The sequence below is a fragment of the Sodiomyces alcalophilus genome, assembly GCF_042370955.1.
Source record: "Sodiomyces alcalophilus JCM 7366 unplaced genomic scaffold ACRALscaffold_1, whole genome shotgun sequence".
Taxonomy (NCBI): domain Eukaryota; kingdom Fungi; phylum Ascomycota; class Sordariomycetes; order Glomerellales; family Plectosphaerellaceae; genus Sodiomyces; species Sodiomyces alcalophilus.
The window spans coordinates 5,630,863-5,657,289 of NW_027263532.1; the positions used below are offsets into that span (position 1 = coordinate 5,630,863).

The following is a 26,427-nucleotide window of genomic DNA, read 5'->3' on the forward strand; positions in this document are numbered from 1 at the left end:
TATACCTATATACTTCCATATACAATTCAATTAATCGTCGCGACGATACGCTCGATTAATCGTAGTGACGATACCGACGATACGCTCGATTAATCGTAGTGACGATACCGACGATACGCTCGATTAATCATAGCGACGATACCGACGATATACTTAATTAATCGTAGCGACGGTACCGACGATACACTTAATTAATTATAGCGACGGTACCGACGATACACTTAATTAATCATAGCGACGGTACCGACGATACACTTAATTAATCGTAGCGACGGTACCGACGATATACTTAATTAATTATAGCGACGATACGCTTAATTAATCATAGCGACGATACCAACGATACACTTAATGATCGTAGTGACGATACCGACGATACACTTAATTAATCGTAGCGACGATACCGATAATACACTTAATTAATCGTAGTAACGATACGCTCGATTAATCGTAGCGACGATACCGACGATACACTTAATGGATTATAGCAACGATACACTCAATTAATCGTAGCAACGATACGCTTAATTAATCGTAGCGACGCCGACGATACGCTTAATTGATTGTACGTGTCTGTAAGTATCTAGGTACCAAAGGAAGTATTGGCGGCTGGCGTCAGGCGTTATCACTACCGCCCCAGTCGGAATATCCGATTGCCCCAGTCGGATTATCCTCACCCTAAAAAAAAGGAAAAATATAGGTTTATATAAGAATTATAGTCGGAATAACTAAGTGATATAGCCGGAATAACGGGCCTCTATATAATTCACCCATTAATAGGTTATATAGTGTTAGGCTATGCTCTTGGGCTTCTAAGAAAGCCTATAACCCCGCCACAGTAACCTATAAGATTATCTAACCGTTCACTCTCTCTTTCCTGAAAATACTTCCACTTCCGTAGGGCACGTAGCAACCCTTCGCTTCCCATGATAACGTCAGAGTGTAACCGGAGGAATACAGCCATCCACGTCTGCAAAAGCTCATAGTCGCGACGTTCTTGGAGACGGCTCGTCAATGCTCGAAGAAAATGTAGCAAGCCATTTGACTCGTTATCACCGGCATCACCAATAGAAAGGGACCGGAGCTCGAGATCGGCCACCGAAGGCGAAAGCGATTTCAAGTGTTGGATAAAGTTGTAATCTAAGAGAAGTCAGTCATGAGTCCGACATCCGAGAAGTTGAGACTGGGAAGGTCGGCTTCAAACTTGCAATTTCCAGAAGCTGCCCCTTCGGAGAGCCTATTGGTGAACAACTCTTGTAAACGCCCTCGTTCCAATCTGGTGATCTTGGACGTGGTCTCCGGCGCGTCAACTCCGCCTGGCTTGTTCTCTTGGCCAGAGAACTTCGCTCCTTGCATAGATTGTAAGAAGAACGGCGCCTCGACCGCTGTGATAGGACCCTGGGTCGGTTTGTTTCGTTCTTTAATATGATCCAGATGCAAAAGTGTCTGCCACTGGGTCCGTGGGACAAGGCTGAGTGTCATCATGTCCGCACTGAGCTGGTCAACAGGCAGTGTTACGACTGTATCACGCCCCTCCGCGACGACATTGTCATTGAAAGCTGCTTCCACGAGTCCTTGGTTGCCTTCTCCCGATGTGGTGGGAGCGGCGGCAAAAGCAATGTCCTCGGGAATATGTCCAGCTGGAATATGCTTGAACAGAGACTTGTTTGTCCAGATGGCAATACCGAGCTCACCACGCAGGGATGCGGCCAGGAACTCGTCAGTTGCAGAAATAGACAACGACTCACAAGGCGTAGTCAAGCGAATGACATCGATTACGTGGCTTGTGGGAAGGTCCCAAACTCTGATAAGGCAATCCTCGGATGCCACAATGATCCACCTTCCATCGTTAGAAAAGCAGAAATCGGTCACCTTCCCTCGAGACCCGCTAAGTTCTCGTATCGTTCTTCTAGTTCCCATATCTAGAACACGGATCGAGTGGTCGGCGCAAGCAAAGGCCACCAAATCGCTGGCTGCGTGGTACCGGCTTGCCACAACTGCGACTGGCGAGGTCAAATTAATCTGCTGTACCAGCCTTCCTGTTACAAAGTCCCAGAACTTGACCTGCCCATCCAGGGAGCAAGACACGACCGTTTTGTTAAGCGAATCCACAACGATGCCCGTGATGGCCTTTGTGTGTCGTCCTGCTCCAGGCAAAGATGAAACTCCGAGGCTAGAGTCAAGTCGACTCATGTTATCTGCTTGTTTGAACTGCTGTGTGTCAAATTGCTTGGCCTGAGACGGAGATATCCCCGAAGGAAACTGCTGGCGATGAATGCCTGATTGCAGGTTGAACATGTCGAGCGCACCCTCGGCGGAGCCGACAAGGGCAAATGTTCCACATGGGCTTATGGCGACGGTAGAAACGTACGAGCCGTCACTTGTCGGAAAAGCCCATCGCCCAGCTCGTTTTCTGCCCCACAACCATGTGCGAGCGAACGGATCGTCTTTGTGGCCAGTAACCACGCTTTCCCAGCCTGTCATCCCACTAATTTCGGCTTCGGCGTGCCCCTTGCGATCTCTCCACTTCTGCCAGATCGGCTGCTTGCCTGGGATGGCGCCAATGCCACCATCTCGGTTGAGGGAGGTAGCAATACAAGTGACCTCAGGGGCTTTGAGATCTTCAAGGGTAGTGGTAGGACCGCGAGCCAAGGCCTTTGTAGATAGAATGCCACGTTTTTTGGCCTCTCTTCGGATGTTGCCCTGACTGAGTTCGGTGCTTTGTCCGTCTCGCCGTAAGCTCCAGCCCCATAAACTACGGTCCTCGCCACTGCTGATAATCCATTTGTTGCCGGCATCGGACCCGTCAAAATCTGATGGCAGGAACTGCAAGCACTTCACTGGTGCAGCATGCCCGCTCCGTTGATGGAGGATTCGTGGCACTGCCGAAAAGGGAACTTCATCGAACATCCAAGTCTTCAATGAATTGTCGAGTCCACCAGTGATTAGGATAGGCTGCCCTGGGAGAAATTCGATTCTACTCAAACCTCCTCGACCCAGTGGTCCTTCATCAGTGGGTGGGTTATGCGCGCTCCGGAGAATTCCTAGAATTCTTCCGCCTTGATTAAGGTCCCAAAACGTAACGTCACCGCTGGAAGCCGTTGCGGTGGCCATGACACCATCGTTTTGTCCATCCATACCAGTCCCCTTGCCATCCGTCCGAAAGGATATGGTCGAAATCGGTTGGTCTTCTTGACCCGCATTGAGCTGAATTACCGACTTGTCGGACAAAATGTTGTGTATTACAACAAGACCTTTGGAGTAGGCGATGGCCAGAAGTGATAGAGCCGGCGCCGGTCGTAAGCAGGTAACGGAGCCACAGTCCGGAGACAGGGGCAAGATGGTGTAAACGAGTTTCCCGGTGCTCACATTCCAGATCTCCACGCGACCGTCCTTCCGACCAACAAAAATCTTGTTGATGTAAGTGGGCATATTTACAATGCCGCCAGTGATTTCGTTGCCGCCTTTGTTTGTAGCCACTGTGTGCAACGTAGTATAATGCTGGAGCGTGTCTGTTCGCCAGACTTCGAGGCGTGTCGACGCACATCCGACTATCCAGGATCCAAAGACAAGAATCTGTTGGATCGGCTGGTTGATGTCGTCCGGGAGTCTGAGGTGTGCAATTTTGCTGCCTCGTTCGAAAGCCCATATGCCATGCTTCGCACCATTCGAAGGGTCTCCCCAGGCAGCGAAAATCTTCTCTTTCCAAGCATACACGGCTGTTATTTTCTCAGGCGTCTGGGGTCGAGTAACAAAAACTAAGTTGAGTCCCCGTTTCAGGTCGTATGACTGTAAAGCACGGCCAACGGAAGTGGTAATCTGGAAGGTAGTTGTACCAAGGGCAATTGAGGTAAATGGCACGTTAGTTGGCGAAACAAGGCCCACTGTCTTCAGGATTGTTAGCTATGGAGTTGAGCGCGTAGGGCAGATATTTCAGAAAAATAGGGACAACAAGCAAGTAGAAACGCAGTCAGCCATACCCGAAACGGCGCAAAGACACGCGACGAAGGACTGCGAGGACAAGGCGGATCGATGTCCACATTGAATCTCTGGCGCTTCACTAGGCGGCCCTGATCGCTCGATGTATGGGGCATTGTAACGGCCTGAATTCCTGTCGCCAAACTGTGTTAGAGGGAGAAAAGTACCTCAACATAAAATCAGTGCGACTTTGGCCAAGGCGGCTTTGACTATAGTTCATTTCCTGTCATGATTTTTTTGCTCTGCTATCTAATCAGTACGTTTGGCCCCACCTGGCAATGAGAATTGTTGTAGAGGATCGGTATCCCGGAGAACCCTGTCTGGTATCTGGCATAATAGGCCTTACCCTTTTAGGATAGGTTACTAAGGCATATTTTCGGACACGAAATTAGACTCTGGGCGTAAGGTCCCGGTACATCATAGAGTCGCGAAGCAGGGACGGAACGGGTTATTCCGTACCGAGATTAGGTATATACGAGTCACCTACAGAGTCAAGAGCAGAGTTTTTCCTGATCTTCTAGTAGATCAAATCCTTCTTCTATAGAGTGAATTATATTAACAGAGTCAATTATATTAACAGAGTCAATTAAATCAATAGATCTACTGCTAACTTTATATATACTATTTATACGATACACGCTGGCCGGCGCCTGTTATGTCCCGGGATATATATACTAGGAATCCGACTTATATTTAGCTAGGAGGATACCTAAGAGATATATATAAGTGCTTAAGCGTGTCCACTACTTCGTATACTATAATATAACTTAACGATATACTAGGACCTTACGCCCAGAGTCTAATTTCGTATACGAAAATATCCCTTAGTAATCTATCCTAAAAGGGTAAGGCCTATATCAGATACCGGACAGGGTTCTCCGGGATACCGGTACTTATTATTATGTATACTTAACTAAAACAGGAACGGAACGGGTTATTTCGTTCCGGATTAGATATATATGATCTACTACAGGATTAAGGGCAGAGTTTTTCTAGCAGTTTAGATTATTCTATATAGTAAATTAAAGCTAATAGATCTATAACTAATTGTATATATATTATTTATAAAATAATTAGGCGTCTTATATACTTAAAGACCTATTAAAGCTATATCCGCCAAGTAACTTATAATATCAATCTAGCTTATTAATTTAACTACTTTATAACTATTATTAAAATACTCTTAGTTAATACTCTTTAAACTATTAATATCCAGTATTTATAACTACCTTATAGTTATAGGCGGTAGAATTAGCAGTATAAAAGAATATATCTTAATAGCAATTTTACCTATTTTAAATATCTAATTATTAATATAGGTAGTTAGTAATATAAAGATATAAGTTATAAGCCAGGATAAAAAATCTATTATATAATATAATATTATATATTACTTAATAAAGAGTCTATTATATAACGCGAAGAAGACTTTACTAAGTATAAGCGGCTAGTTATAAGTTGTTTATAGAGTAAGGCCGAATAATTGAATTATCTAAAGCTAAGGAGAAAAGGAGGAAAAGGAGAAATCTCTATAGGCGCTTACGACCTAAAGATAATATCACGGCGACCCACTAGACGCGCGATATAATTAGTCGGAAGATCCGGTGCTCTACCGGATTATCTCCACGGGGTTAACCCGCAATATTACCCCCCTCCTCCCCTTAATAAGCCGTCGATTTTCGGTGTGTTAGTAAAGCGTTATTATTTAATTAAATAACGCCTCTTTATCGATTAAATAACGACCTCTAGTAGCTCTTCTACCCTAAATAACCCTTTTATTTAGTAAAGGGCGCTTAAGGCGGGCTTTCTTTATAGTTATAAGGTTAATTAATGTTTTATATAAGGATATTATTATTATTCGTAGGCGGAGTATAGGGTCGTTCCTTCTATATAAGGAACCGATATACGTACCTTCCCTAACTATATAACTCGCTTATATTAATAATACTAACTTTACTATTACCTCCGTGGTTCTATTTTTCTTCTCTTCTTTAATAATATCCTTTACTATTAGCAGTACGTTTTCTATCGCCCACTACCCCTTCGCACACTATGTTATTATTCTAACCTATTATCTCTCTCCCTAAAAGATATTTAAGTTTCTAGGATTATCTCCGGCCTCTAAGGTACGTCTTCTCGTTCTTCTTATAAGCCTCGCGCGATATTTACTATCTTATATATATAATATAGGGGGCTAATAATAATAATAATAATAATACCAGTAAGGAGGCACCTACTCCCGCCCCGGCTAGTAAGGAGATTATTACTCCTACCTCGGCTATAGACCGCCGCGCCTAGCTAGCCCGAGCCGATACGGCTAAGGGTAAGCGTTCTATAGGCGATACTTCTACGGTAGTTAAGAGCCCTATAAAGCGCGCTTATAGGATAAAACATCCTCCTAAAGGAACCCGCGAGGACTTCTGCTTTATTTATATAAAGGTAGTTACTTCCGGCCAGGATAGGCGGCGCTATCACGACTAATTAGGACCCGGAGCGAGGTTAGCCGACCCTAAATACTATAACTATTTAAAGGGCGGTTATAAATACCTTCCTCCTCCGCCTAGGATAGCTAGTCCATTAGCAGTACTCCTAGAGACAGTAAAGGTAGTTAATAATAACCCCTTCTATAGACCTAAGGCGATAAAGGCGCTCGTAGCGGCTTATTCGGCCTTCTAAAAGGTGTTAGGGGTCTTAAAAAAGGCTTTTAGTATTTTATAGGAGGATAAGCCTATCTCGACGCTTATTAACTCGGGAGCTAGTAAGCCTCGCTTATCGGTATATATTACCGCCCCCCTCCCCCGCGGGGACTCCTATATCGTGGTAGGTAGACCTATACCTATCGCGGCGCCTCCTATTATTATTACGCTTATTCCTAGTATAACGATTACCTTTATAGGGGTAGAAGGCCTACGCCGGCTTAATCGGTTTTTATAGGTAGTTAAGAACGTTATAGAGGTTATAGCCGTCGAGGTAGAGGATATTAAGTCCTTTAAAGAAAAGAAGACGGATAGTTAGGCCGAGGTCGCGGCGTCTATATCGTCTCCTGTTATTATAGAAAGCGTTATTAGTCGCGAGGACGCTTATAACGATATTAATCTCGATACCTAAACCCGGTAGCTAGGGGCGGGGCTTATCCGCCCTGACTTAATTAATATAGACGGTATTACTGTTATTCTAACCTTTATTTAATCCTTACCGCCTTTCCTATAACCCTTCTTCTTTTTATAATATTTGCAGAGTCAGTTATTAACTTTAATTAGACTATACTTCTCTTTATAGCGGGCTAGGGCGCTTAGTTTTTATAAGGACTCCGTCGGTTCCTAGGATATCTAGGCGTATTCCTCCTATTTTACTAACGCCTCTTTTACCACGCCTCTGCCTACCTTCCTATTCTTAGCGCACAGGATTTCCTCTACTATCTATTTATCTTCTTCTAGACCGTTATAAATCGGTCCGGGTTAGGGGTTATATAGGACTTAGCCAGGAAGCGGGTCTTTGCTTATATATTATAGGAGGTTTATATAAAACCTCGGGTATATATTTAAAGGTACGTTTAGTTCTATAATATACGGGTTAATAACCTTAGTAACCCTATACTTCTAGTATAGCTAGCTTAATTTACGCGACGGTTATAGGGTAAAATAGTTCGCGAGTAAGAGTTATATAAGGTCGCTTTCTCGGAACCGTTTAGTAAGGATATAACGCTTATTTACTAACTCTTCCTATTATAGCTATATAGCTACTATTAAGACTTAGGCGAACTCTATAGCTTCTTAGAGGCGGCGGAGCAGGTTATAAGCTATAAGATCCCGAGCATCGCTACTTAGTTCTTTATAAATCTAGATAGGGTCGACGTGGTATTTATATTCTAGGAAGAATAGACTTATCTTAGTAGTAAAGCTCTCCCGGTTATTTAATGCTAGTTAGGCGGCGGGTAGTAACTTATCCTAATCGTCTTAGGTATAGTAAACGAAGGCTTAAAGGTACGCCTATACTTCTTTATTCGCTTATTCGGTGGCGCCGTCGGTCTAGGGATAGTATGCTATACTTAATCGTTATTTAATTCTAGCTAATTTATAGAAGTATCGCTAAAAGCGATTTATTTAGTTAGAACCTTTATCGCTTATAATTAAATAAGGTATACTATGAAACCGGAAGTAATAGTATAGGAACTATTTAATATAAGCTTTTACTTTTATAAAGTCTATCGCTTTAAGGGTAATAACCTTTATAAGCCGGTCGGTTATAACCTATAAGTACCTGCACTTCTTCTCTTTTACGGGTAGCAGATCTATTATAATTTTTATTAACAGGTCGCTCCTTATTCGTTTAGGAATCAGGAGTGGTTTTAAGAGGCCTTATTTAGCGTTCCTCTACGCGTAGCTCTAGTTATAGATATCATAGTTATATATAAACCTACGTATATTTTTATTTATTCCTGGCTAAAAGAAGCATCTTATTATAAGGGCGATTATATTATCTAGCCCTAGGTAGCCTCCGATTATAGAGTCGTGTATAGATTAGATTACTTATGTTCGTAATATACTCTCTTCTTAAGCTCCCGGTACCTATAGACGGTCTCGGAATATTAATAGTCCTTATAAGGTGGTCCCGTATTCGGTAATCTAGGCTTAGAGACCTAATAAGAGAGGAAACTAATAATCGCCCTTAGATACGGCTTATATAGCTTAACGGTACTAGGTATCCTTTTTCGCCGTGATATCCTATAGTCGTTATAGTTCGTCGTCGGCTTTAAATACCTATAGGTTCTCGTAAAGGAGGCGGATCTTTAGGGGATTAAGGTCTCTAGGATTAACTATATATACTATGCCTACTCCCATTTATCGGAGAAGTCCTTTAGTTCGTCTTATTCTCTTCGCGAGAGAGTATCTATAGTATAGTTATTAACGCCTTTATAGTATTTTAATATAAAGTTAAACTAAGCTAGCTCGCCGGCCTATCGGCTTTATCTTTTATTAAGTATTTTTTTTATTATAAAGTACTCTAAGGCCTTATAGTCGGATAGGATTATAAAGCGACTATAACTTAGGAGCTCGGCTTTTTAATATATCACGTAACTTATAATCGCTAATATCTCTTTATTATAAATAGGGTAGTTATACTTAGCGGCTATAAGTCGCCGCGAATAGTAGGCGACTATATAATAGTATAAAGGGGTGGTTCGGAACCCAGTGCTATATCGTTAGGACGTTACGTAACGTTATAAGACGCGCGCTTTTTCATTTATCTTATATATTATATATATATGGCGACGCTACCTAGACACAGAGGATACTTATTATCCTATATAATTATTATCCTTTTAACCCTAAGTTTTGCTATGTTTATTATATTCACTTCGTTTAAGCTACGTTACCCTGATTAGAGCAGCGCGCACCTCCAGGAACCTTTTCTAAAGGTCTCCTTGTTATATGTGTTATTTTGGTTATATGCACTTCGTGGTCTTAAGCACTCCTGTTGTCGAAGACTTGTCCGAGATCACACTGCCTGAGCCATTCTGCATAGTGACGGCTTCGCCTTTCTTTAATAGCATCCTTATTCGTCTTCTTAAACTAATACACCTCCTAGTACGAACCCCGAGTAGTCAGTTTCCACGAAGGTCTTATTACTTAAGACCTATTATTATAAGATCGGCTCCTTCTAGAACCTCTTCTTAACTTCTTCGAAAACGGCTTATTCGTCGAGACCCTAGGAGAACGCTTAGTCCTTCTTTATTAATCGTATTAGGGCCGCCGTGATATAAGCGAAGTTTCTTATAAATATACGATAGTAGTTTATAAAGCCTAGGAAGCTTCGGACTCCCTTTACTAAGGTCAGAGCTTCTTACTCTTAGATCGCTTTTAGTTTATTAGGGTTATATAAAATACCCTAACCGGCGGTAACTATAAATCCTAGGTACTTTATAGTCCTTACGCTAAACTCGTATTTCGCTAGGTAAGCGTTAATCCCGTGTCGCTTAACGATTATAAAACCAGGTTTACTTTCTTCTCGTGGTCGCGGAGGGATCCGCTTAAGTAGATCAGGATATTATCGATATAAGTAATAACGAAATCGTCTAGGTAGCGCTATAGCGTCTTATTAATATATCGTTAAAAGGACACGGGGGCGCCACTTAGTCTAAAGGGGTATACTAACTATTTAAATAAGCCGAATCGGGTTCGGAAAATAGTCCTTGCTTTATAGCCGGCAGCTATTCGGATCTTATAGAAAGCGGCGACTATATTAAGCTTCGTGAACTACTTAGCTCGCTCTAGGTTTCAGAGTATCTTTATAATTAGGGGAAGGGGGTAATAGTCTCTTTATATAATCGTATTTAGGGCACGGTAATCGTAATATAATTATAGCCCACCTCCTGGTTTCTTTATAAATAGAACTAGGGCTCCGGCGGCGGAGCTACTAGCTCGTATAAACCCCTTATCGATTAGATCGGTAAGGGTCTTCCGCAGAACCAGCAGCTCTTCTTTAGATATACTATAAAGGGGGCCCCAGGGCAGTTCTAGTTCTTTACCGTCGGGCCCCGGAATAAGGTTCACCTCGTAATCGACTCCGGGCCGATAAGGGGGTAGGCGGTTCGCTTATAAGTCAGAGAATAAGTCGGGAAATTATTATAGGATCTCCTCCAGGATATACTTCCGAGGATTAACCGGGGACTTACCGTAAAGGGCTTTATCGATATCCTTAATACTAATTACGTAAAGCGCGAGTTCCTCCTTTCTAAGCCGTTATTTTCTTTATAACCGATATATAATACCGGCGAATACTAATCCGGTCACTACTTAAGCTCCACGAATTACTCTGATATTATCGGGCTCTGCTTCGCCTTATAGTCGGATATTAATCCGGGCCACTCTATAATAAAGGCGACGCCTCTTTATATAATAAGTAATATCGTTATATTCTATCCAGGGTTTCCCTAAGAACACGTTATAATCTAATCCTGGTATTATATAAGCGAATAGTCGTTATATATATCCACCGATCTTAAGATCGTATACGGCGATACCTAAGCTCTTAGTGGACCCTATAGTATTAGAGAACCCCGAGAGGGGTCTTCTAGTCTTAATAACTAATAGGAGGCGGAGGGACCTTATAAAACGTTCGCTTATAGCTACGTAATAGTTATATCCTGTATCTATAAGAGCGGTAATTAACTTCTTGGGCCAGAAAAAGAAAAAAATTATTTATCTCCTGTAGATTTTACTATTGAACAAGAAAATATGATGACAGAAATGCCATCGTTATTTGACAACATTGATATTTAGAAATTATATATAATAGAGCGAACTTAAAAAGCTTAAAGGGTATTATCTTAAAGGTAAAGAGTAGCAATACGGCTGTTGAGTTATGAGTTCAAGTCTCATATACCCTTCGTAATATTTGTATTATATAATAACTATAATACTTTTTATTAATATAGTTGAACAATTCAACTTTATTACCGAATAATTTGATAAAATAAAATATAACAATATGAGTTTAACATTAGTACTTTTTTTAATCGGAGTTTTAGGGTTTGTATTTAATAGAAAAAATATTATACTAATGCTTATTTCTATAGAAATAATGTTAGTATCTATAACTTTTTTAATATTAATAAGCTCTATAAACATGGACGATATAATAGGACAAACTTATGCTATATATATTATAATTGTAGCAGGAGCTGAAGCCGCAATAGGTTTAGGGATTTTAGTAGCTTTTTATAGATTAAGAGGAAGTATAGCAATAGAATATAAATAATGTATTTAAGTATAATTGTATTACCTTTATTAGGTTCAATATTTTCAGGGTTTTTTAGTAGAGTAGTTGGTGTTAGTGGAGCTCGTTTTTTAACGTCTTCTAGCATAATAATAACAACTATATTGGCTATTATTGCCTTTTTTAAAGTAGGTTTTAATAATAGTCCTGTATTCTTACATTTATTTAAATGAATAAATAGTGAGTCTTTTAATATAATTTGAAGTTTCCAATTTAACAGTTTAACAGTATCTATGTTAATACCTGTCTTAATAATTAGTTCATTAGTTCATATTTATTCTATAGGATATATAAGTAGTGATCCTCATAATCAAAGATTTTTTAGTTATTTAAGCTTATTTACTTTTATAATAATAATTTTAGTAACAGCTAATAATTATCTATTGATGTTTGTAGGGTGAGAAGGTGTTAGAGTTTGTTCATATCTTTTAGTTAGTTTCTGATTCACTAGAATTACAGCTAACCAAAGTTCACTTTCAGCTTTCTTAACAAATAGAGTAGGTGATTGACTTTTAGCAGTAGGAATGTTTGCTATATTATGATCTTTAGGTAATTTAGATTATACTCTAGCTTTTTCATTAAGTCCATATATTAATAAAAATACTATTATTATAATAGGAATATATTTATTAATAGGTGCTATAGGAAAAAGTTCTCAATTAGGTCTTCATGTTTGATTACCTATGGCTATGGAAGGTCCTACACCTGTTTCTGCTTTAATACATGCAGCTACAATGGTTACAGCTAGTGTTTATTTATTAATACGTTCATCACCTTTAATTGAATATAGTTCTACTATATTATTAATATGTTTATGATTAGGTGCTATAACTACTGTATTTAGTTCTCTTATAGGTTTATTCCAACAAGATATTAAAAAAATTATAGCTTACTCTACTATAAGTCAGTTAGGTATAATGGTTATAGCTATAGGTTTATCTTCTTATAATATAGCATTATTCCATTTAGTAAATCATGCTTTTTATAAAGGATTACTGTTTTTAGGAGCAGGTGCAGTTATTCATAGAGTAGGGGATAACCAAGATTTAAGAAAATATAGAGGATTAAAAGAATATTTACCTTTAACATATTCTGTTATATTAATAGCTAGTCTTAGCTTAGTAGCTTTCCCTTTTATGACAGGATTTTATAGTAAAGATTTTATACTTGAATCTGCTTATAGTTAATATGAATTTAGTAGTGTAGCTATATATGTTATAGCTGTTATAGGTGTAATATTTACTACGTTATATTCTGTAAAAATATTATACTTAGCCTTTTTAAGTAACCCTAATGGACTATCTAAATATTATAATTTAAATAGTGAAAATACTAGTTATAAAGGAGATATTTTCTTAATATTACCTTTAGTGGTATTAGCTATTTTTTCTATCTATTTTGGATTTATAACTAAAGATCTTTTCATTGGTTTAGGTTCAGGATTCTTTATAGATAATAGTATATTTATTCATCCTACTTATGAAATATTAATAGATACAGAATTCGGAGTACCCGTACTATTTAAATTATTACCTTTCTTTTATACAATATTATTTATAATAATATCTTTAATATATTTTGAATTCTTACCTATTTTAGTTGTTAATTTTAAACTATCTAATTTAGGATACTATATATACGGATTCTTTAACTAACGTTTCTTAGTAGAATTCTTTTATAATAAATATATTGTAAATCTAGTATTAAATATAGGAGGTCAAATAATAAAAATATTAGATAAAGGAAGTATAGAAATATTAGGACCTTATGGTTTAGAAAAAACTTTATTAAAAATCAGTAAAATTATTTCTGGTTTAAATAAAGGAATTATTATAAATTATGCCTTATATATATTAATAGGACTTATATTATATATATTTATATATAACTCATTAAGGGAAAATTTAGATCTATCTCTTTTAATATTATTATTTTCTGTTATTATATTAGTAATTTTCAATACATCTTTCGTTAATTTATCAAATATCAGTAATACAAAAATTACTACTTTAGAGTCAAGTTTAATGCCTTCTAATTTAACTAAAACTCTTTATAGTTTTCTTAATAAATTAATATTTTCAGTTCTAATATCTGCTATTATTTTGTTAATAAAAAATGTTTTCTTCTATGATAATAATCTATTTCTTTTTAATAAGGAAGACGATAAAAAAGAGGATAAAGGGAAAAACCCTGAAAGAGATTCTACTGTATCTAAGGATAAAGGAAAATTAGAAGAATCTAAAGATAAAAAAGAAGAAGAACTATCTGAGGAAGAAATAATAGCTAGATATGAAAAAGCAGCAGAAGAACGTAAACGTGTAATAGATAATAAATTAGCTAGATTATTTTCTTAGCATATACAAAAAACTGTTATTCCTAGTATAAATAATTAACTTAGAGATAATGATTTTAACGAAAGAGAAGATAGTGAATTAACAGCAGAACAAATAAACTATAGAAAAGGTTTAGAAGACTAGAAAAATACTGAAATTAAGTGAATAGGTGAGGATATAAAAAGAGAAATAGTTAAGATAGAAAGGCAACAAAAAGAAGATAATTTATTATTATTAGCAGATACTAAAAGATTTATAGAAAAAGAAAAAGAAGAAAGTTTATCTAAAAAAAAAAAAGATTAACTCCACTCTTTTTATAAAAAATTTAATTTATTATATATATTATATTATAGATACTATTAAAGAATATCTATTTAAAATTATTTATTTATTTATAGTTTATTATTTAAATAAAAGACTAAGTAAAGAAGAAAATTTAAATATACTATATTCTAAATTTAAATTTTAAATAAATAAACAAACTATTAAACCTTTAAAAAAAAATGAGAATTTTTAAAAGTCACCCTTTTTTAAGACTAGCTAATGCTTATCTTATAGATTATTCATAACTAATAAATATAAGTTATATATGAAATTTTGGTTCATTACTAGGAGTATGTTTAGTAATACAAATAGTAACAGGTATTACTTTAGCTATGCATTATAACCCTAGTGTAGCAGAGGCATTTAACTCTATAGAACATATTATAAGAGATATTAATAATAGATGATTAGTCCGTTATTTATATAGTAATATAGTATTAGCATTTTTCTTTTTAGTTTACTTACTTATAGGTAGAGGTATATACTACGGATCTTATAGAGCACCAAGAACTTTAGCATGAGTAATAGGTACAGTAATCTTTTTACTAATAATAATAACAGGTTTCCTGGGTTATGTTTTACCTTATAGGCAAATGAGTTTATAAGGTGCAACTGTTATTACTAACCTTATAAGTGCTGTACCTTAAATAGGACAAGATATAGTTGAATTTATCTAAGGAGGGTTCTCTGTTAATAATGCTACTTTAAACAGATTCTTTGCTTTACATTTTATTTTACCTTTTGTATTAGCTGCATTAGCTTTAATGCATTTAATTGCTATTCATGAAACAGCTGGAGCAAGTAATCCTTTAGGTGTTCCAGGTTACTATGATAGAATACCATTTGCTCCTTATTACATATTTAAAGATTTAATTACTATCTTTATTTTTATATTTGTATTAAGTTTATTTGTATTCTTTATGCCTAATGTATTAGGGGATAGTGATAATTATATAATGGCTAACCCTATGCAAACACCTCCTGCTATAGTACCAGAATAATATCTTTTACCTTTCTATGCTATATTAAGATCTATACCTAATAAATTATTAGGAGTTATAGCTATATTAGCTTCTATATTAGTTATATTAGCTTTACCTTTCGTTGATTTAGGTAAATCAAAAGGTTTCTAATTCAGACCTTTAAGTAAAATAGCTTTCTGAATATTTATAGCTAATTTCTTAATATTAATGCAATTAGGGGCTAAACATATTAAATCTCCATTTATAGAATTAGGGCAAGTTAGTACAATTCTTTACTTTGCATACTTTGTTATTATAATGCCTTCTGTTAGTTTATTAGAAAATGTTCTAGTTTACTTATTAAGATCTGACTTACGTTTCCTATCTAAGTAGTCTTAATAACTTATATAATTTAGGTATTAGACAATTTAGAGAAATATGTCAATAGATCATAATATAGTTCAATTTAGAATTTCAAGATTTGAACTTAAAGTAATACCACAACTTTAAGTTCTAAAGAAAGAAGGATAACTTATATTATCCTTTAAAGATTATAAAGTAAATAGTTTTACACTTTAATTACAAATCTTAAGTCCTAGGTTCGATTCCTATATAATCTTATAAAAAATAATTCAATGAGTTTAAAAAAGATTATATTTATAAACTTATTTTTATAAGATACACTTTTTTCTAGGTATTTAATACTTTTATAAGAAGAGTATTTAATTTTAAATGTTTATAAAAATAAATGTTAGAAAATAAGAGTGAGCATATTCATAGATATGGTCTAATAAAAGAATTAAAATCTTTAATAACAATAGGAATTAAAAGATGATTTTTATTAACTAATGCAAAAGATATAGGTACTTTATATTTAATCTTTGTATTATTTTCTGGTTTATTAGGTACAGCTTTTTCTGTTTTAATTAGAATAGAATTAAGTGGACCAGGTATTCAATATATTTCAGATAACTAATTATATAATAGTATTATAACAGCTTATGCTATATTAATAATATTTTTTATAGTTATGCCTGCTTTAATTAGAGGGTTTAGAAATTTCTTGTTACCTCTAATAGTAGGTGGGCCTGATATGGCATTCCCAAGATTAAATAATATAAGTTTCTGATTATTACCTCTAAGCTTATTATTATTAATCTTCTCCACTTTAATAGAAGGTGGAGCAGGTACAGGTTAAACTCTTTATCCTCCTTTATCAGGTATACAAAGTCATAGTGGTCCTAGTATAGATTTAGCAATATTTGCTTTACACTTATCAGGGGTAAGTAGTTTATTAGGAGCCATAAACTTTATAACTACAGTAATTAATATAAGAACTCCGGGTATAAGATTACATAATTTAGCTTTATTCGGGTAATCTATAGTTATAACAGCTATATTACTTTTACTATCTTTACCTGTTTTAGCTAGTAGAATAACAATATTATTAACAGATAGAAATTTTAATACATCATTCTTCGAAGCAGCTAGTAGAGGTGATCCTATTTTATTCCAACACTTATTCTGATTCTTTGGACATCCTGAAGTTTATATCTTAATTATACCAGGATTCGGTATAATAAGTACAACTATTTCAGCAAGTTCTAAAAAACCAATATTTGGATATATTAGTATGGTATATGCTATGATGTCTATTGGTATATTAGGATTTATTGTTTAAAGTTATTATATGTATACAGTAGGATTAGATGTTGACACAAGAGCTTATTTCACAGCGGCTACTTTAATAATTACTATACCTACAGGAATTAAAGTATTCTCTTAATTAGCCATATATTATAGAGGATCTATTAAATTAACACCTTCTATGTTATTTGCTTTAGGATTTGTATTTATATTTACTATAAGAGGATTAAGTGGTGTTGTTTTAGCTAACGCTGCACTTGATATAGCATTCCACGATACTTATTACGTTATTACTCACTTCCATTATGTTTTAAGTCTAGGAGCTGTTTTTGCTATGTTTAGCGCTTAATACTTCTGAGTACCTAAAATATTAGGTCTAAATTATAATATGGTATTAGCTAAAATACAATTCTGAATATTATTTATAGGAGTTAATGTTACTTTCTTCCCTCAACATTTCTTAGGGTTATAAGGAATGCCTAGAAGAATAGGTGACTATCCTGATACTTATACAGGATGAAATTTAATAAGTAGTATTAGATCTATTATTAGTGTTGTAGCTGCTTGACTATTCTTATATATTATATATGTACAATTAGTTGAAGCTAAACCTGCAAGTAGAAATCCTTAAAAATCTGTAGAATTCTATACTGATACTCTACAAGCCTTATTAAATAGAAGTGCACTAAGTTTAGAGTGAGCATTATCTAGCCCTCCTAAACCTCACGCCTTTATTAGTCTACCTTTACAAAGTAAAATATATTAAATTATATTTAAAAAATATATTTATTTAACATAAACATTTTTATAAAAAAAAAATTAAATTATAATTAGATAAGAAAAAAAATACATTATAGATAGCTTATATTTAGTAGAGCCTGTATTAGAATCAAAAGAGCTATGATATTCTAAATCAGAAAAAGATACTAAATCTTTAATTAATAATAAGGATATTTCTCTTTTAGTAAGTTATATACATCATATTATACATAATGATTTTAAGAAGATTAAGAAATTAATGAATATCTAAAAAATATCGCTATAATATTAACTCTTTTAGGTAGGATTACCTATTCTGTTGTTTGATCCTTACCTTATTACAGTAAGACAAAGTTATTTGGAAACTAAATCTATATTTATTAGACCATTTTTTATATAGCAAGAATTAATATTCAAATAGTAAATAAAGACAAGTATAATAAAGCTAAATAAGTTAGAGCTTTAATGCCTAATTTAAATCTTTCGTTAGATACAACATCATTAAGTTTATTACACACTAAATTTAGTAAACTCTATTTAAATCCTCAATTCTTAACAATCTATGATTGTTTTGGTAAGGGTCAATAGATTTAGGGGGGGTTAAAATACTAACTATCCCATTATTTCTTAGAATGATTTGATTTTTTGTTCAAAAATATATATATTTTTGCTATGGATAAGTACATTAGAAATCAAAGTCAGTCTAAATTTGTTTTTAGGTAATATAATAGTTTTATTTACAAAAAACCTAGATAAATAGTAAAAAGTATTTATAAATAATTTAAGAATAATATTACATAAAATTATATTTTTTAAGAATTTATAGAAATATAATAGATATAGAAAATATATTTATATAAATATAAAGTATATAAAGAGACTATTATAGAAACCTAAGCTATATATTAAGGAGTCTAATTTATTTACCCTTATTTATTAATTAAAAAAACTATAACTTTTGGTTTATTAAGTTAAATCTTTAATATAGTATTTTTAATAAAACATAAGGTTAGAAATATAAACTCTAAGAGAAATTAGATAGTTAACGAAGTGAATTGAAACATCTTAGTAACTTCAGGAAAAGAAATCAAAAGAGATTCTATTATTAACGTGAGCTAAAATAGAGCAGTCTATCTAATAAGTAAAACGGTTGAAAAACTGTTTGAATTTAATAGGGAACCTTCCTCAAAGACTAAATATAATACATAAGCGATAGTGAAGAGTATCATAAGAGAACGGTTAGAAATAGTAGTTTTATAAGCAGTTCAAGCGAAAGCAAGAACGTACCTTTTACATAATGGGTCACCAAGTTAACATTAGATACGAGTGCAAACGTAGGTAAACCAATCGTTAAAATAACGAAAAGTGTCTAAAGTTAGACCCGAAGCCTGGTGATTTTACCATAATCAGGATTATAAAGGTCCGAACGGGTTATCGTTACAAAGATATCCGAAGAATTATAGTAGGAAGTAAAAGACAAAACTAACCAGGATAGCTGGTTTTCTACGAAACCTATAACAGTAGGCAATTTAAGTAACATCTTAGCAGGTACAGAACTTAATCTCAGACAAGATATATTAAATTTATAAAATTTACATTTTTAATTTATATATATCGGGGAATCGTGAAGATTTTATCGGTGAGTATATAGACTCGGAATGGCAAAGATGAATCTTGAATTATCGGATATAGAATGATAAGGTTATATATTAAAAGGGAAACAGCCCAGAATAAGAGTTAAGGTTCCAAAATTATTAGTTAAGTGAAATTAAGAAGGTTTTTATTAAAGTCGATAAGGAGATAGGCTTAGAAGCAGCCATAATTTGAAGATCTCGTAACAGAGCGCTTGTTAAGTTTTAAAAGCATCGAAAATTTAACGGATCTAAACTATATACCGAAACCTTATCCATATATTTCTTTAATTAGAAAAAATATATAGGGTAGCAGAACGTTGAATTAAATTAAGATATATTTATAAGATATATATAATAAATAATTCAAGTGATAATGGTGATATGAGTAACGAATAAAAAGGAAAATACCGGATAGTTAAATCTATTAGTGTATTCCTCCGCCTAAAGCTTATGGTTAATATTAAGTAACGGCCTCTAAGTTTAAAACCTAAAGGTTTTAACGATAAGAAAATCTTTTTTTACTAAGAAACAACATTTTTAAGTAAAAAATATGCTAGAAAAATAGTAAAAATATATATTATTATAGTTCGATAATAGTATAATATATAACCGTACCTAGAGACTGCTACAAGTAAGCTAGTAGAGAATACGAAGGCGTTAATGAGCTAACAATCATAAAGGAACTCGGCAAAATAACTACCGTAACTTCGGGAGAAGGAGTGCTTATTAGTCCTGATTAATATCGGGTAAAAAGGAAGAAGCATAAAATCGTGTTATACGACTGTTTAATTAAAACAAAGCACTTTACTGAAAGATGATAAATCTAAGTATTGAGTGTGATGTCTGCCCGATCCCGGCAGGTTAATAGATATAACTAAATTAGGAATAATTTAGTGTTGACGGAACCCCCGGTTAATAGCGGCCTTAACGTGAGGGTCCTAAGGTAGCGAAATGCCTTGGCCGTTAAATGCGGTCTTGCATGAATAATGTAACGATACAACAGCTGTCTCTATAATTAACTCAGTGAAATTATAATAACTGTGCAGATACAGTTTACCTCTAGTTAGACGAGAAGACCCTATACAGCTTTACTGTTACTAATTATAAGATATGACTGATAAATTTGAGATTATAAGGTATATTGATTAAATAAAAATGAGAATCCTTTATTCTGATGTCATATTTCAGATTCAATCCTTAAAATTAAATTTTAAGGATTAACCTAATCTGGCTTATATTTATATAAGTATAGCCTTAGTAAAGGAATATATTGCTAGGAGACAGTTTATATGGGGCACAGACCCCTTAAAGAGTAAAAGGGAGTGTCTATTTATTATAAGTTATAAATTTATAACGTTGTTTATAGTTTTATATAGTTTAAGTGTCTATACACTTTCTATATTTAATCTTCTAAACTTATCCATAAGAGTATCTTTTACGGTACGTATAGATAAAGATAAGAACTTTATAAAGGTACGATTTTACCTATAGGGAAAATAGGAGTAGATAAGAAAATATTATAAGTATTCTAATATTTTTATTAGTTATTCTTAAAGAATAATTATGTTTAATACTTAAAAAGCTCAACGGCTAAATCGTGCCTTACTATTTAATTAACAACAAATCTTACAGTTACGTAAGCAGGGCATAGGATCACAAGATACAAAAAGGAAAGATCTAGGATTATTAGAAAAGCTACGCTAGGGATGTTTATCCTTTAATAATTAAAATTATTAAGAATTTATTAGGTTAATTTCAAGAATTACTTATAATATAAGTAAATTTAAAGCGAAATTTATCTTAGCATAAAAAAAAAAGAGATAAAATCGTTCAACGACTATAAGGTGAGTTATGCTAACAATAATCCTTTTTAACACCCAACATTTTTATTATCTATACTAAAAAAAAGAAAAAGATAAAAATAATTTTATATATTTAATTTAAATGAAAAAAAATACAAATATTAATCTTAATCTCTTTAATTCTAATTTAAATAATAATTATAAATCTATACCTTTTAATACAAGATATAATAATACAGGGGAAATAAAATATTTACCTCCAGTATCTAAAGAGTGAACAAATACTATTTATTCATATTATAAAAATAATATAAAAAATATTCCAGTAAATAATATAAATACAAACAAAATAATTAAGTATTATTTTAATTTACAATTTAAAGATCATAAATTTATAGATTCTATGTTTATAGGTTTAAAAAAAAGGCGTCATATATTAAGAAGAATATATGCAAGTAAAATAGAAACAAAACATACTAATTCAAAGGTGATTATAACTATTTATACAGTGAATATAGGTAAACCTCTTTTAGAAAAAAATTATGATAAATTCTTAAAAAATATAAATAAAAAAATACTAAAGATTTGAAAAATTAAATTAAATAATAAATTAAAAGAAAGAAATTTATTTATAAAGGAGGATAAAAACAATTTTCTTTTATCTAAATTTAAATCTTTAGATAATAAAAAAAGACTATTTACATATAAATATAAACTATTAAGTGAATCTTTAACTTGATATAATTTATATTTAAAATTATATTTAACTAGAGCAATAAAATTCACATATTATAATAAATTAAAATTATTAAGAAAATATCAATACAATTATTACCTTAATAAATTTAAATTTAATAATACTAAATTTTTACCTAAGTTAAACAATATATTATCTAAAATATATAATAAAAGTTTAGAATTTAATATAATAAACTTAAAATCTATTACTCTAAATACTGATATACTTACTGAAGTTTTAGCTTTAAAAATAAGAAAACAAAATTCAAATATCTTAGGTGTTCTGAAACGTGTATTAAAAAGAGCTATTTTACCAAAAGTAAATAGAATAGTAGAAAAAGGTAGTATTTTAAAAAACAAAAATCCTTTATTAATAGAAAATAAATACAAAAATTTAAGTTTAATATCAATAATAAATAAAGATAATCCTAATTCTTTAGAAAAGGTATTAAAAAAAACAACTAATTATACAGCAAATTCTCTTATATTAAGAAATAGATTAAATAGTATATTAAATAAAGATTATACTAATATATCAAATATAATATTTAATTCTATTAAATATAAAAATATAGGAGGTCTAAGATTAGAAGTTAAAGGTAGATTAACTAAACGTTATAGAGCTGATCGTTCTATATTCAAATTAAATTAAAAAGGAGGATTAAAAAATATAGACTCTTCTTACAAAGGGTTATCTACAGTAACTTATAGAGGTTATTATAAACCTAATATAAGTTATTCAGTATCTAATTCAAAACGTCGTATTAGAGCATTTACAGTAAAAGGTTAAGTAAGTAGTAAATAAAAAATATTATTTTATAGTATAGTATAAATAAAAATAAAGACATAGTCTGAACCATTTTGTGAAAAATGGAAATAAATATTATAATAACATATAGAACAGGCTAATTTGCGCAAGAGTGTACAAAATAAGTGCGCGGTTTAGCACCTCGATATCGGCTTAACTTATCCTCATAGATACAGAAACTATATAGGGTACGACTATTCGTCGATTAAAAAGTTACACGAGCTGGGTTAAATACGTCGTGAGACAGTATAGTTTCTATCTTCTAGAGGGAGTTAGAATAAAATAAGGAGTAACCTTTATACGAAAGGAACAGGAAAACTTAACTCTAAAAAAGTTAAGTATTATTAATTATTAATCTATAGTTTACCTGTTATTTATATACCCAATATTAATAAATTATAAAAATTTTACAAGGGATATTACTCTCACTTAGGTAAATAAATAGTATAGGCACGGCAGGAAAGCTAAGTTAGTTAAAGATAAGTGCTAAAAGCATATAGGCACGAAGCTTACCTTAAGATATTTCTAATATATAATCGTAATATAATATTACGGCTTACATTAAATTATAATATTTGCGATAGGCTTTATTTATAAAGGTCGAGAGATCCTGAGATAATAAGTACTAATTTTAAAAATAACTATTTATTAATATATCTTACATTTTTTTTTATAGCCTGGTTAGCATAAAAGTAATACAATTATTTTATAATCAATAGAAGCAAGTACGATACTTGCACTAGGCTTTTTAGGATTAGTAGTCAAGTGGTTAAGACATAGCTCTTTCAATGCTACATACGCGGGTTCAAACCCCGCCTAGTCTAATTTAAAATTACGGGTTAATGTAATAGTAACATACTTGGCTCATAACCAAGATTAAAAGGTGCAAGTCCTTTATCCGCATATAGAGGCTATAGCTTAATTAGTAAAGTGTACTGCTCATAACAGTAATTATAAGTATTCAACTCACTTTAGCCTTAAATATAATCCGAGTACTAGAATAGGTAGACAGGGTATTCTTAAACAATACTAATGAGATTTCGTAAACGTTTAAGTCGTTTTTCGGATATATTTAGGGGATTAGTATAATTCGGTAATACGATAACGTTGCATGTTATAATCCTGGGTTCGATTCCCAGATCCTCCATTATTTTTAATTAGTATTAAAGCTAATTCTTAGCTTATAAAGCTCAATTGGTTAAGCAAAATATTAAAGCTATTTGGGTTATAAGTTCGAGTCTTACCACGAGCATAAAGTGATAATGGAATTTGGTAGACATGAATAGTTTAGGCCTATTTGATTTAGTATCTTATCCGTTCAAGTCGGATTCACTTTAATTATGTTATAGACTAATAGGCAAGTCATAAATTTTTGATATTTACCGATAAGTGTTCGAATCACTTCAACATAAACATTAAGGTGGATATAGTTTAATCGGTAGATCGACTGTTTATGGCACAGTATATTCCCTGTTCGAATCAGGGTGTTCACCCTATAAACCCGGATAGTTTAAGTGGTTAAAACTTTAATTTCATGCGTTAAAAATAAGAATTCGAATTTCTCTCCTGGTTTAAAATGATAGTATTTTCAATATTGTTTATATTACTTTCCAATGCCGTCACTTTAAGACGAGACGTATCAATACTTTTTAATAGAGTAGCTATTATAGCTTTAATTTATTGTATTTTATAAGATGCATTAAGTTTATCTATTATAAGTAAAGGTATAGGGTTACATAGAGGTTTACTTTATATAACTAATATTACACAAATATTTTATATATTTATTTTTTTTATTAGTATATTAATTTTACAATTAACAAGTTTTCATCCAAGAAAAGTTTGAATACCTAAATATTTATCTTTAATTGATTTAATAAATTATAAATTAGTTTATTATAGAACTCTAATAATTAATAAAATGGGAGAACATTTAAAAATTATAGAATATCCTTTAATTATATTATTTATTAATTTAGGTGCTGTATTTTTAATATCAACTAATGATTTAATATCTATATTCCTTTTAATAGAATTATAAAGTTATGGTCTATATATATTAAGTACAATATATAGAAATTCTGAGTTTTCTACAACAGGAGGTTTAATTTATTTCTTATTAGGGGGATTAAGTTTATGTTTTATTTTATTAGGTACTAGTTTATTATATGCAAATTCAGGTACTACTAGTTTAGATGGATTATATTTAATAAATAGTATAAGTGATTATAGTGATATGACTGACTGATATAAACCTTATTACATAAATTTTTCTTTATTAATTTTTAGTGTAGGGTTCTTATTTAAAGTTAGTGCAGCTCCATTCCATTTCTGATCTCCTGATGTTTATGATGCTATACCTACTATTGTAACAATATTTGTAGCTATAATAGCTAAAATATCTATACTAATATTTTTACTAGAATTAATCTATTATACAAGTAATAGTTTTTCAGATTTAAATTGAACTTTTGGTTTAATAGTTAGTTCTTTATTTTCACTTATTATAGGAACAGTTGTAGGTTTAACACAATTTAGAATAAAAAGATTATTTGCTTATAGTACTATTTCTCATGTAGGTTATATGTTATTAGCTTTAGGTATATCTAGTATTAAATCTACTCAAGCTTTTATATTTTATTTAACACAATATACTATTAGTAATCTTAATACCTTTATTATCTTAATAGCAATAGGATTTTCTTTCTATCGTTATATAAGTAATAATAAAGAACATAAAGAACTTTTAGATAAAAATAATTCTCCTATACAGTTAATTAATCAATTAAAAGGATATTTTTATATAAATCCTTTATTATCTTTAAGTTTAGCTATAACAATCTTCTCATTTATGGGAATACCTCCTCTTATAGGGTTTTTCGGTAAACAGATGGTATTAAGTGCTGCTTTAGATAAAGGATATATATTTATAATAATAGTAGCTATTTTAACTAGTATAATAGGTGGAGTTTATTATTTAACATTAGTAAAAGAAATTTTCTTCTATTCACCTACTTATAAAGTTAATCCTTTATTAGAAAATCTAACTATTCCTGTAAAAATTGAACCTGGTTCTAAAGAAGTTTATATTAAACATAATAATATTGTTTTATCTAGCCCTATAGCTTTTACTATTTCGGTTATTACTTTAATAATATTATTATTTATATTCATAAATAAAGAATGATTAAGTATGGGTACCATATTAGTACATATATTATTTAATTATTAAATGAGTAGTATGACTTTTTTCATTGTATTAGTTTTAATAATAGCTATGCTGTTTTTAGTTCTTAATTTTGCTTTAGCACCTTATAATCCTTATCAAGAAAAATATAGTATATTTAAATATGGATTCCACAGTTTCTTAGGTCAAAATAGAACACAGTTTAGTATAAAATTTTTCATTTTTAGTTTAGTTTATTTATTATTAGATTTAGAAATAATATCTATATTCCCTTATAGTGTTAGTGAATACGATAATAGTATTTACGGTTTAGCTATAGTATTAATTTTCACTATTATAATTACAATAGGGTTTGTTTTTAAATTAAGTAAAAATGCTTTAAAAATAGAAAGTAGACAATCTCTTACAAATTTAAAGAAATCTAATACTTATTTAGATACTTTCTCAGAAAATTAAATTCGTAATTATAAATAAAT

The 26,427-nt window shown here is 32.1% G+C and overlaps 4 protein-coding genes, 2 non-coding genes and 4 pseudogenes across 10 annotated transcripts; 9 read left to right on the top strand and 1 right to left on the bottom strand.

Moving 5' to 3' along the window:
* Positions 1-718: 718 nt before the first annotated feature.
* On the bottom strand, positions 719-4,119 carry ACRALDRAFT_1059169 (uncharacterized protein). The gene is made up of 3 exons (XM_071015989.1): positions 3,981-4,119; positions 1,209-3,888; positions 719-1,140 (listed from the first exon to the last, which is right to left on the bottom strand). The coding sequence occupies exons 1-3, from the start codon at positions 4,092-4,094 to the stop codon at positions 797-799; spliced, it is 3,138 nt and encodes a 1,045-aa protein (XP_070880189.1). The 5' UTR covers positions 4,095-4,119; the 3' UTR covers positions 719-796.
* Positions 4,120-11,297: 7,178 nt separating this feature from the next.
* ACRALDRAFT_t18 lies at positions 11,298-11,368 on the top strand (annotated as a pseudogene). Its single transcript has one exon. The product of its transcript is annotated as a tRNA-OTHER (tRNA).
* A 1,078-nt stretch (positions 11,369-12,446) lies between these two features.
* ACRALDRAFT_2039644 (uncharacterized protein) lies at positions 12,447-14,234 on the top strand (the record flags this gene model as incomplete). Its single annotated transcript, XM_071020977.1, has 4 exons — positions 12,447-12,453; positions 13,708-13,771; positions 13,814-14,067; positions 14,158-14,234. The coding sequence occupies 4 exons, from the start codon at positions 12,447-12,449 to the stop codon at positions 14,232-14,234; spliced, it is 402 nt and encodes a 133-aa protein (XP_070880190.1).
* A 504-nt stretch (positions 14,235-14,738) lies between these two features.
* ACRALDRAFT_2032096 (uncharacterized protein) lies at positions 14,739-15,477 on the top strand. The gene has a single exon (XM_071020696.1). The coding sequence runs from the start codon at positions 15,179-15,181 to the stop codon at positions 15,413-15,415; it is 237 nt and encodes a 78-aa protein (XP_070880191.1). The 5' UTR covers positions 14,739-15,178; the 3' UTR covers positions 15,416-15,477.
* An 8,038-nt stretch (positions 15,478-23,515) lies between these two features.
* ACRALDRAFT_t19 lies at positions 23,516-23,588 on the top strand. The gene has a single exon. It is a non-coding gene; the product is annotated as a tRNA-Glu (tRNA).
* An 83-nt stretch (positions 23,589-23,671) lies between these two features.
* Positions 23,672-23,744, top strand: ACRALDRAFT_t20 (annotated as a pseudogene). Its single transcript has one exon. The product of its transcript is annotated as a tRNA-OTHER (tRNA).
* A 94-nt stretch (positions 23,745-23,838) lies between these two features.
* Positions 23,839-23,911, top strand: ACRALDRAFT_t21 (annotated as a pseudogene). Its single transcript has one exon. The product of its transcript is annotated as a tRNA-OTHER (tRNA).
* Positions 23,912-23,943: 32 nt separating this feature from the next.
* On the top strand, positions 23,944-24,016 carry ACRALDRAFT_t22 (annotated as a pseudogene). Its single transcript has one exon. The product of its transcript is annotated as a tRNA-OTHER (tRNA).
* A 168-nt stretch (positions 24,017-24,184) lies between these two features.
* Positions 24,185-24,257, top strand: ACRALDRAFT_t23. The gene has a single exon. It is a non-coding gene; the product is annotated as a tRNA-His (tRNA).
* Positions 24,258-25,996: 1,739 nt separating this feature from the next.
* Positions 25,997-26,407, top strand: ACRALDRAFT_1027963 (uncharacterized protein; the record flags this gene model as incomplete). Its single annotated transcript, XM_071014829.1, has 1 exon — positions 25,997-26,407. The coding sequence occupies one exon, from the start codon at positions 25,997-25,999 to the stop codon at positions 26,405-26,407; it is 411 nt and encodes a 136-aa protein (XP_070880192.1).
* Positions 26,408-26,427: the final 20 nt, after the last annotated feature.

Bases quoted from the DNA above. Each gene is read 5' to 3' on its own strand.
- ACRALDRAFT_1059169 (XM_071015989.1), bottom strand. From the start codon at position 4,094: ATGCCCCATACATCGAGCGATCAGGGCCGCCTAGTGAAGCGCCAGAGA. The intron at 3,889-3,980 runs GTATGGCTGACT...ACAATCCTGAAG, and splicing joins GTGTCTTTGCGCCGTTTCGG to ACAGTGGGCCTTGTTTCGCC. The intron at 1,141-1,208 runs GCAAGTTTGAAG...GACTTCTCTTAG, and splicing joins AGGGGCAGCTTCTGGAAATT to ATTACAACTTTATCCAACAC.
- ACRALDRAFT_2032096 (XM_071020696.1), top strand. From the start codon at position 15,179: ATGCATTTAATTGCTATTCATGAAACAGCTGGAGCAAGTAATCCTTTA.